General features: G+C 42.1%; 1 protein-coding gene across 10 annotated transcripts; it reads right to left on the bottom strand.

Moving 5' to 3' along the window:
* Positions 1–419: 419 nt before the first annotated feature.
* Positions 420–10359, bottom strand: C7H21orf58 (chromosome 7 C21orf58 homolog). 10 transcript variants are annotated; one of them, XM_085227831.1, is made up of 9 exons: positions 10095–10263; positions 9779–9850; positions 8303–8360; positions 7744–7811; positions 6929–7072; positions 6742–6856; positions 5226–5356; positions 2291–2487; positions 420–1372 (listed from the first exon to the last, which is right to left on the bottom strand). In XM_085227831.1, the coding sequence occupies exons 1-9, from the start codon at positions 10167–10169 to the stop codon at positions 1357–1359; spliced, it is 876 nt and encodes a 291-aa protein (XP_085083957.1). In that variant the 5' UTR covers positions 10170–10263; the 3' UTR covers positions 420–1356. The 10 variants fall into 10 exon arrangements, with proteins under 10 accessions (XP_085083957.1, XP_085083958.1, XP_085083960.1 ...); XM_085227832.1 differs by having other exon boundaries at positions 6932–7072; XM_085227834.1 differs by lacking the exon at positions 10095–10263 and adding an exon at positions 10272–10359 and having other exon boundaries at positions 6742–7072.
* Between the last annotated feature and the right edge of the window lie 1210 nt (positions 10360–11569).

Genomic DNA, 11569 nt, shown 5'->3' with positions numbered 1-11569 from the left:
ATCTTCCTCAGACTTGCTTCAAACTGCACTGAGGAAAAAATTCACATATAGAAATATGTTCTTTTTAGTTTGGAAGAATATTTCAACAACCATGGCAGCATTCGGGGTCACCAAACTCCTTATTCCTACAGCAGAAAACCCCAGTTTAAAAACAGGCGAATATGGGAAGACATTGCAAAGGTGCTACTAATTCATGGTTTTTCTTTCTCTATTAAACATAATCAAGCTGCTGATGGAAAGATGTTGCTCATCACTTAGTTACAACTTGGGTCTCCTGAGTTCTAAAACAAAATCAAAGGAACAGGATGGCATGGGTTTTAATGCATAGCAACTGAAAATTAGTAGGAAAAATAAAAAAGGAAAAAGTGTGATTTATGTTCCTTAGGAAACAAACAAACACATGCCAATATTCAAGGAAGGACCTGGGGAATTTTTTTTTTTTAATTATTTTTCATTTTTTTTCCCCAAGGTGAAACCCTGATAATGCAAGAGAAAGATTGAGAAATATAGAAATATACACAAGTTCAGGCTGCTGAAGTCACCCTCCAACAGCTCTTTGAAAAGAAAACCTTGGGTAGCATCATGGATGTGAGGCTCAGAAGAGACTGAGAGCCCTCCTGGGGCAGAACACTGCAGATCTGAGGGTAGTAATGTTCCACTGAGATGATCAGATGTGATGATTGGAGGAGCTACTTTATTTCTTCTTTTCCCTACTGAAAATTATTTATTTAAATACTACAATCTCTGTCAGCCCATCTAAAGCAATTAGGGCAGAGTGCTCCTCTTTACCAAAAAATTACATGCTCTTAGGCTCTTCTCAGAGGTCACTCTACAGCCCTCCTGCTACCAAAACCTTGCCATGTAAGCCCACTACAAGAGGAATGCTTTGGTTGATGAGTTTTGGCAACTGAGCTCCATTCATGAAATCTGGGTTAGTCTCCATTACCCCCCCACCCCCATGAAGGGGGCAAAGGAGCATTTCTCCGAAGTACTCAGTCCTGAAGGTGAGCCACACTCCTTTGCAGTAGTTTAGACAATACTAGTGTTATGTTTATTTCATGTCCCAGGACCACTTTGAGGCTCTTTGGGACAAGATGTCTTGTTTCTTTGGAAAGAAGGCAAAAGAGAGGTGCTGTTGTTGCTCTGGGTTTGGAAGATGAAACAACTGCACTGGTAGAAAGGGGTGAGCAGACTACAGGCATGTGGTACATTTGTTCTGTGGATCTCCAGTCTTTCTCTGCTCATTTATTGTATGGATAATTTGCAGATGCACGGACCATCAGATTATTTAATAACAGCTCAAAAACAGGTTGAACTCAGCAATGCAATTGTCCACCTTCAGAAGAACACACGCTATCAGTATGTGGGCCATCTGCAATAAGAAAAATGGCTATTACCAAACACAACAAGGCCAACAAACATGCTTGTCACAGCTGCATAAAAACAAAGATACGTAGGATCTCATAATTCATGCTGAAGAGGGAAAAGGTAGCTTAAAAGCTGCGACAAGATGATTTTACTGATTTCTGGAAACAGCTAAGCAACAGCTCATTGCACTGATACTGGAAGGAGCCAAGAGCTCTTTATCAGTAGAGGTTATAAAAGCATGTAAAAGAGGAAGGGGTAGAAATGTATAGCCCCTGCAATTCCATTAATTAAAGAATCTTTTCAGCAGTCCAAATCCCATGCTAAAGAGGGCCATACAGATACCCATGATGGTAGGTTCCCCATGCCAGAGGATGTGTTTCTATCTTTTCCTTCTGCTCACAAAGCCTTTGGAAAAGATGTAACACAGACATGAAAGCAGCAATTCCCTGTCCTAAAGTCCCCAGACACCTAGTCATGATCTAGCACAGTGCCTTTGAAGAAAGTCCCACCTTCAGCATGTGAGAACTTCCTAATACTGCTGCTTCCATGCCTTTTTTGCTGACTCCTCATGACATAGTTAGCAAGACCACTGTGCTCTTTGCTCAGATCTAGTTAAGCCACAACACCTTGCCATTAGCAGGCTGCGGGTCACTGAGCAGTGGGTCTGCTCGTGTGCTCATTCAAGCACCAGGCCCTGGTGTCATTTACTTGCACTAGAAAATAGCCCAGGTCAAGATTCCAGGTGCAGGGAAGGCTCAGGCAAGTGAGCCTTAGGAGGAGCAATCTACTCACTTCCACTTGAGGATCTCAGCAGTGTTGTAAGAATATAAATCCCATGGGGAATGTCAGCCTGAATGCAAAGCATAGACAGCCCCTACTCAGCAGGCTGAACAGTTCATAACACAGCAAGCCAACAACTTACATCCGCATAGCTGGGAGCATGCTGCTGGTCCAACACTGGGCTGAGGATGCAGGTGACCGTCCCTCACCTGGCATCAGGAGCCCAGCAGGTATGGCACGCAGGGGCAGCCCTGGGGGAGAGTAGTGGTGGTGGTGATGCACTGCAGACAGCCAGGGTCGATCTGCTTTCACAGCCACAGGAGTGGTGAGCTGCAAGTCCTTGATGGAGATAAGCAAAGGGGTTTTGGTGGCCCTAGGAAGGATGGTGGGGGACTATAGGGACATGCTCTGTCTCTCTGCTGCCTCCCTTTCACTTGAGGTGATGCTCAGCACAGTTCTGACACTTCTGAGGAAATACCAACGCTGCCTTCCATTTCCATACCAAATTTATCACTTGCATGCTGGCTGTGATGGTGCTGCCTCCCAAGATGTCAGTACCCTGAAACATGAGAGCAAGCAGCTGCTACCAAAGGCTTTCCATCTCAGGCAGACATTTGGTCTCAACAGGTGCAAAAGCTGTCAGCTCCCAGCTGCACAGGTCACAGGGATGGATTATGGAAGATTGTGTTTCTCACTGCACGGTTTAATGTGGGCCACAGGGACTATTAAGCTATTTATTGCCCTTACATAAGTAGCAGGTAGGAAAGGTGTGAATGAACTGGGCAACTACTGCAGAAGTATGGGAGTTGGTTTCTTACTATCTCACTACTTTGATTTTCCAAGAAAAAGAAGAGAAATCTCTCTCACAATGTGGGGAAAAGTCATTATCAGCTTGAAAACAGAGAGGCTGAAAAAGTACAGGGAAAGACTTTGCAAGACAAGAGATATCCCTAGTCCCTAAAGACTAACGATCTTTGCTGCTTTGATAGTAAATGCTTCAGAGTAGAGACTAGAAATACATTTTTCCAAAGTACTTAAGATGACTAAGGAGCTAGACAGCATCCTGCTAAAAAATAGCATAGGGATTGTGCAGCTAAGAATATGTTCAAAATTACCTACCTTTTGTTAAGTACTTGCTGTGTTTTGGAAAAAACCCTAGGAGGATTTAAAAACAAATATCTATAAAACCTGTCCTTCCTGACCTTGCTAGTCATTGATTGACAGCATGGGCATCCAACCTTTTGGCTTGCCTGGGCTGCATTGAGCAAGCAGGAGTTGTCTTGGGCCGCATATACGTTACTCTAAAAGTAATGCCTCCTATTTATTTCCACAGAAATTACAACAGACACAAAGAGCACAATAACACCCTTTGATAGGACAAATTTTCAGCTCTAAAACACTTCTTCAACATGGTCACCATTATTAGCTATGCATTTTCTCCAGCGATGAACAAGAACCTGCATGCTGTACTCATAGAAATCTATACCACCAGAGGTGACCCACTATTGCCACTGCTGAAGAATACTACCCACCACCTCACTGTGCTCACATCCAGTGTTTGGTTTCCATAAACCTTCAGCAAGTGTTGATGAATGTCAATGGGTGCCATTTTTTGCACATGGAGAAATTCAATGTTAGATGTACTTCCAGGTCAGACACCATTCTGTCAGAACACCACTCTGCTGCTATCTGTCAAATGGTAACAATGTGTAACAGGATACTGGTAGAAGGCTGTCTCTTCTCCCATACTACCAACATTCACCTCTGACATCATAGGCCAACATCATAAAACAGGAGGCACTACTTTCAGAGTACCTTTTGTAATACATACAATATTGTTAATATATAAATAACAAAATATTTTAAGAAAAATAAATCAAACTTTTTTAAAGAGAGCAACAAAAGCAGAACTAGTGGGATATTTGGCCTTGTTTTTGTGAAACTAATGCACCACTCTGGTTTGATGGAAATTACTACAATTTTTAGTGAGGTCTCAAGATGCTCAGAGATTTTTTTTTTTTTATGAACTATTACTCTTCCTGTACTCCATCCTTGACAATAATTCTACGCACTGCCAGAGTCATGACATGAACAAGTTGTTATTGTGAAGAAAGGATATTTCTCTCTAGTAAAATAGGGGTTACGAAAGTTTGGTAAGGAGACACAATCAGATTTTTCAGTTGAGTATCTGATCGCAACTCCACACTTTCCCTTCAAAAATTTCTAGGTAATGTGCTCATATTGACTGAAAATGGAGTTGCAAACATAAAAGAGGGTTTTTTTTCTGCAATTCTTTTGAAGCCTGTTCTCTAATTCCTTTATCAAAATGGAAAGCATAGCTGCATACTCTTCACTGTTCCAAGCCCTGGGTTTAGCCAATGTATCAGAATGCATACAATTATTTGCTATTACTTGAGGCAACACTGCATAGCACTGCTCTCCCCACACCCTGGTTTCTGTCACCACTGTGTCAGCAGCATATGATGGTTCAGTTGTTGCTGAGCAATGAGTGCATGCTCAGGCTGCTCCACAGGTTGGACATATCTGATTTACAGAGAGACAGTAACTAGAGCCAATCAAGTGTGACCACAAAAATCTGAGCCTCAGATCCAGCTGGTTTTGAACCACCAGGTCAAATTTCACTAGTTACAGGATTTGTAACAAGTATTCCCCTGTTGCCTGCAGTGAACAGGCAGAAATTGAGCCATACTGCTACGTGCTGACTAGAGGTGAATTACTGGGACTTTGAAGACACCTGGGGACATCATTACAGATGCTGTACCAGAAGTTTCAGCAATAGTCAACAGGAGTTAGGCTCCCAAGTGCAGCAGCAGATGCTCAGTGTAGATCTGTTCCATGTCTGTTAGTACATACATTCCAGAGCCAGACTGAATCCAGTTTGCACTGGTGTGTGAAACATTTTCTGTTGTAGTCCTGCTTAGCAACATGTAAGGACCTATGTGAAACCTCCAGGAAACCCTGGGCAGCAGAACTTTTTTGTCCAGTCCTCGCACACTCCAGGATAACAACTATTGCCCTACACAAACAGAGATGCCCTTTGGACTCAGTAACACTACCTGCTGAAGTAGTGGATAGCCGGGTCTGGCAGGCTGTGCAAACACCATCGGTGGGAGAGACTTCAGCATCATGTTGTGCATGATGATCTGATGCATCTGTGCATTCTGCATCAGCATCATCTCCACCATATCTGGGAAGAAGTCATCCAAATGAAGAAAGTAAGAGCTTTGTTAGCAACAGACAAGCAGCAGAGGTATCTCAGTAGGAACTACCCTCCAGGGTGCAAACTCATGAATGCAGCTGAGATGCAGTGGCTGAAAATGACACATGCAAATATTAGCATTACATGCCCAGATGGTGCAAAAGACCATCCACACCAGATCTCCCATTCCCCCACCCTTCACAAACAAGCTGCTGTTGAGAAGCATCTTCTGTTAGTACCATTGCAAGCCCATCCCTGTAGATACAATCACTGGCAGGCTGGAGAAAAGCTGTGCACTGGAGCTCTCACTTGCTCCAACATGGGCTGGAGCTATGTGGCACTCTCCACAGCTTTGGTTCAAGATAATCATTTTCCACGTTAGAGGTTTCCTCAGCTCTACATAATATTGCAGTGCCACCTTGAGAGTCCACTGCGTATGCATCACATCCACTTAACATAATGCTGGATCATAATTAGTTCCACTGTACACATCCTTTGTATTAAGTGGGGGAAGGAGAGGAAGAAAAGCAAAGCAACTCTTTTTAATTGATCATACCAAAGATATTTTAAATATATCAACTTCAGAAAAGTAATGCATGAGCTTGAACTAGTTCATTTACAAAAATAAACTACTATTTGAGTAAATCCAGCCATTTAAACTAAGAAATAATTGAGAAACATAGCACTTTAGTAACTGGATATTTCTTTGTGATATAACAAACCCTTTTGACTGAGGGATGAGCCAGGGAAGTCAACCTAAGTTTTTGTTCAGGTATCATTTCACAGTTGCATCTATGTTCAGAAAAAAAAACCTCTTGTCCTTAGCACTGTACTATACTTGAAATAACACTTTCAGCTGTTCTGCCTTCCCCTTCCTCCCCCCCCAGAAACAGCACTTTAAAGCCTACACTGCTCTAAGGAAATTGAACAGCAGCTTAAGATGGGACAAAAAGAATTAAAAAATGGATTTTAAAAGCCTGTTTGTGAATTTTAGAATCATCCATTTGGATGAGTTTGACCTTGGTAAACTCAACGCCTTGGATTGAGCAGCTTTTAATTCCCTCAGCTTTTCTGACAGCTCAACTTTGCTTTGCTGAGTTTATAGTCCCATTTCTTTTGTTTTAGCAAGAAGAATTTGTCCAAAAGCTTCTGAAAACTCATCTCTATTTTTGCAGAGTGCAATTCCCACAGTCCCAACAGCAGCCCAGTAGTGACAGAGCACATCACTGACAGACCACATCACTGACTTGGATGCTTGGAAGAGGTCCCCTGACCTCTTCCCTTTGCAGTGGCACCTTTTGTGAGTATCACCTGGTACCTTTTCTGGGTATTCCTGGTAGTGGGAGCTGACAGCTAGTCCTAGTGAATGGTACCTTCTTTAATGCTTCCAGAGCGAGGATGTGCAAAGGGCTGGGCAGAGGGGATGTGTGCTATCAGTGGAGGTGGCTGCGGGAGCTGCTGGATGATAGTGGCAGGTTGAGGAGGCATCTGGATAAGAAAGGAAAACGGAGAAGTCAGTGCAGGATTTGGCCAATGTTTCCTAGGAGTGATGATCCTTACCACCTGTTGGATAATCCTTGGTGTTTCAGCTTGAGGTGCTGGAAAAGGTATCTGGTAGATGTGTGGGGGACCAGCACTATAGTTCCTATACTGTCCCCCAGCTGGCGCAGAAGGCTGTGACAGCTCTTCCAGAAGGTGCTGCTCCTGCAAAATCAGGTAACTTCTTTGAAGAAAATCTGGTCACAGAAAGGCTGGCAGTATTGCTGCATTCATTAAATAGGCTGAGCCGTTGGGAATCTGCAGCAAAGTACAGCTTTCCTCACCTACAACACTCCTGAAGAAACTGCTGTGTAACAGGCAGACCACAAGTGAGTGTTGCATGAAGGGAAGTCAGAGCTGAAACAAGTGTTTTTTCCTGCATATCTTGAGGGTATACAGTTTTCAGTAGAAGTGGGAGTGGAAAGAAGTGAAGAACAAACTGCTGAAAGTCTAGGAAAATATTTCATTAATATTTGATACTCTCTACATATGATGCTTAAGTAATAGCTGTCCCTATTTTGGCAACATTAAAGAGTACTTTGATTGCATTTTGGAATCCAGAGAGTTTATGATATGGCAGCTTACAACAAACAGAATCAACACACTAGGTGACCGAGGTGGGTGCAGGCTTTGTGTGCTAATGTGGAGGAAGTCCTGTTCAGCTTCCCACCAGCCTCTCCCCATCTCTCTACTGAGAGCCACACTTCTCACAAAAAAAAGGCTCAGTGCTTGTTTAAAGTAACATGAGATTTCATCCTTCAAATTCTACTCTTACACTCATCATGTTAAACCACACACCTTACACAGTCACATTTGACAACAAGTACTGCTCTTACCTGAAGCTCCTGCAGGAGATTTTTCCTTTGCTTCAAGGCACTTTGAAGCATATCCTCTTGTCTGTTGCCTAACAGAGGAAAAGACTATTATATTCTTAAAGGATCGCAAGAATAAGATTACTATAACATTTGCATTATGAGATTAATTCTGGAAGATATTTTAGGAGTTTCCTCTAAGATGTACCAGCTTGGTTAGGACGGAGATTCATATACAGATTATCACTGCTGTTCATGCTTCACTGAAAACTACATTTGCAATTTCTTATTCCCCAGGCTACATACAGATTTAGATGCCTGGATCAAGCAAAGACAGTACTGACATCAGTTTGGATCATTCTTCTCATCCACCAGAAAGTGTCCCTGCCACAGATGCTGAAACAGAGTAAATTCCAACTACCAAGACTGCTGGCCTTTAAGCACTCAGAGCCAGAGGCCTGTATTGGCTTTTAGAGAGGATATGGGATCACCCAGCGTGATCTATCAAGGAACTCATGACTGAAAGCATCACTAAGCCCTTTCCGTTTCAAGTCCATAACCAGAACAAATGCTTCTCTCTTACTTGCTGTAGGGAGAGGTAACTCCATCTTCTCTAGGTTCTTCTGTTCATTTTCTAGTCTCTGAAGGGGAAAACACATAGAAAACCAATTGCGAGTTAGGCAGAAAAGCTTATAGCAATTCAAATAGGTTTGGGATAGAGAAAATAAATCACAAGTGGAAACAAGGGACAGTTCTACTAAATCACAGCTAGCAAGGTCTGTAAGAAGCATAGAACCCCACAGAACTACAAACAGTCTCATAGAACACAATGGTAAATGCAACAGTAACAGTAGAGCAACAAAACTCCAGGCTGCAGAGAGCGAAGATTTACTCAAATGTAACAGCAGTAGACACTAAGGTGAAAAAAAGCTGCTTACCTCTAGAAGACCTCAGGTATGCAAGGATCTCAAGACAGATGCTTTCTCCTCCACTACCAACCCTTAAATAAGGTCTGGGAATGGGTGGATCCTGGCTCTACCCCTTCTGGCCACCAAGGTGTATTGTATGCACCTGAGCTACCCTGGGCTGGCCCTGCCTTGCAACCAGGTGCTTGATTGCTGTTTCAAGCCATGTTGTAGCATTTCTGCTACAGTCTCACTATAAATTTAGTCGCAGCAAAAGAATAATCATGCTTCCTGCTGGTCTGGCCATCTCAGACATGGGAACTGATAGCACAGTGAATCAGGAGACTTATGCATCACTTATTTTGTAGGGCAGAGAGCTAGAACACATGGGGAACTTGATTCTAGAGTTTTGGGTATTCAGTGCACTAATAATCTTAAGTGGCTCTGATCAGCCTCATCTGGAACTTCCATCTATATCCCCTGCCCACATGCTGGGCTGTCCTTATAATCTCAGTTCTAGATCTTCAGGTCCTGTCTAGGCTATACTGAACAAATACTGGTTTTCAGTTTATGCAGTACTAAGCTTGTGACTGGCTATGGGTTTCAGGAACTCTGATTCCAACTTGCAGATACCTTTCATCTTGACTTTGGGCCTTCCTTAATGCTATATGCTTGCTTGATGAATCTGAACATTTGGTTGAACCCAGCCACACTCTCTGGCTCTGCCCTGCTTGGGCCAGTCTCTTTCCCAAACAGTCGTGCTGTTATGTTAAACTTTCTGATCCTTAGGGACCAGATGGACTTTGTGCCCACCTGATCTCAGAATTGAAGAGCTTTTCCTTAGCACAAGCATACTTTTGGCTCCTGAGTTCTACCTACTTCCATACTGGTGAAAGATGTGTCCTCAAATTACTGCCACATCTAAGACAAACTACTCCGCTTTGGATAGCTGTATTTTAAATTTTAATTGTATATTAAACAATCATATTTCTACAGATGCAACTTGCTCTGCATCTGAACAAGATTCTCAGCTGGCTGCAGGTCCTTTTTGTTTCTCCGTAGAAATATGATTAAGACACAGTGTTTATTTATACTTAAATGACTGTAGCCACAAAAGCAGAGCAAAGGTGACCACTGTGGAATTATTAACTTACCTTTTCTAGGAGTTTGAATTTTAGCTGGGCCACACGATCCACCACTGAAGGATCTGTCATTGTAGTAGTCTTCTGAAAGAGCAGGCAAGTGTGAGCATATGAAATAGCTAAGCAAATGCAGATAAGTTTTCAGTGCTCCTTTCTTCCACTCCACAATCTTCATAGAAGAATTTTGTTAGCAAAACAAAAACCAAACAAATAATAAACAAAACAAACCACAAAACAATAAAACTCAAAACCCAAGACTGGGAGAAATGAGAGAAGAAAATAAATGCTTCAGTTTCGCTGTCAGGTAAAAATTAATACAGATATGTACCACAATAACAAAGACACAGATCTTGTTGCTTTTTCTCTCAATGTGTTTTTGTGCTGCAGGTTGTAATGGCCACATAACAGTTGGTCAGCTTGAGTATTTGCCTGTCCTTAATGGTTGCTAACTTCTCACTGGCAGTGTCTCTAAGCCTCTGTGTTGTTAGTGTAGTCTTCTACATACCTTTCAGATTAGTTCCTGTACTTTGGTTGCTAAGTTCGTAATGCCAATCCACAGCATAAACAATTTAATCTCCAGGTGCAGGTACTTGTTTACCCTCTGTGAAGAAAATGCTTGGCACACTAGGAGATGGGGGGAAAAAAAGACAAAATCTTTGTACACATACATATTTAACATAAGCCCAGTGCCAAAGGTCAGATTATGATCTGACTGATTAATACATCTTAACAATACCTATTGGACTACTAAGGGTCCATTCACTTTTGACACGGCCCTTCATCTGGATTTTCATGATCAGATAGTAATTAAAAAATTTTGAAAGAGTTAAGGAGAATAGCTGGAACTGATCATAGGATGAGTAAAACAGCAAAGAGATTGTGTTCTGACATCCTTTTGATTACCATCTCCTGAGCAGTCTCTGCGGTACCTTCTCCTTCCAGCATGAAAAGCAAAGCAACATTTGTCACCGACAGCAATAAAACCAATGCTAAGGCATGAGAAAAAAAACAAATTACATATACTCTGCTCTGCATCTAGGAAAGCAAAGTTACAATCCCATCCTTATTCAAAGGCCATGGTAAAGCCACAGCTGAGACCCTGCAGGCAGCTGAAGGAGCAGACAGACAATTCTACTCAGCTATGCGGGAGCAGCAGAGATCACCTCCTCCAGCTGTGACCCACTCAGCATGTGTGTACAATCTGTCCTTAAAAGTACACAGGCAGACAGATGCTGCTGAGATTATAGTAACTGTGATATGGGGGTTCCAAATATAGCTGCACCTTGCTATACGTGGGGCTCAGCTTGCTTTGGCTCACTTGTGCAACTAAGAGCAATGAGGCAGAACAGAAAACTCTCACCTGCCAACAGTCTGTGGCTTATAGAAAAAAAACCTGGGGATGTTTTTTGTACTTTAACTCATGTTTTTGATCCCTTTATCCTCTTGTCATCTGCAACAATCTTTGATAAGGAGTTACCTAGGTAACTTAACTTTAGCATGGGCCTTGTTATGCAAATAAAGGTTTTAAGTATAGAAGTTTACCTAGGCAAAGAAAGAAACAAAGGAAAGATTTGCATTTAGATTGTTTTAAATCTAAATTTCTAAATTTACGATCTAAAAACTTTCTGTTATACAACATAGTTTATTACTGTTCTCCATGCACTTTATGCTTATGGTTTGAGGCTTACATTCCCGAATCATCACATGCCTGCTCAGATGTCACTTCTCTAAGCTAGAGAATCTTCTGTTCTTCCTCAAATGGCAGATTTTCCTTCTTCATTGATTTCACAAGTCAAGAGAAAG

Source organism: Meleagris gallopavo, chromosome 7 (genome assembly GCF_905368555.1).
Source record: "Meleagris gallopavo chromosome 7, MGAL_WU_HG_1.1, whole genome shotgun sequence".
NCBI lineage: Eukaryota > Metazoa > Chordata > Aves > Galliformes > Phasianidae > Meleagris > Meleagris gallopavo.
This window is presented reverse-complemented; position numbering and strand designations above follow the sequence as displayed.

What these genes read in the sequence shown, in the direction of transcription:
- C7H21orf58 (XM_085227828.1), bottom strand. Translation starts at nt 10,169, where the DNA reads ATGTGGCCATTACAACCTGCAGCACAAAAACACATTGAGAGAAAAAGC. An exon ending in GTTACCTCTCCCTACAGCAA is followed by an intron (nt 7,812 to 8,302) that starts GTAAGAGAGAAG and finishes TTCCTCTGTTAG; the next exon opens with GCAACAGACAAGAGGATATG. An exon ending in ATCTCCTGCAGGAGCTTCAG is followed by an intron (nt 7,073 to 7,743) that starts GTAAGAGCAGTA and finishes CTGATTTTGCAG; the next exon opens with GAGCAGCACCTTCTGGAAGA.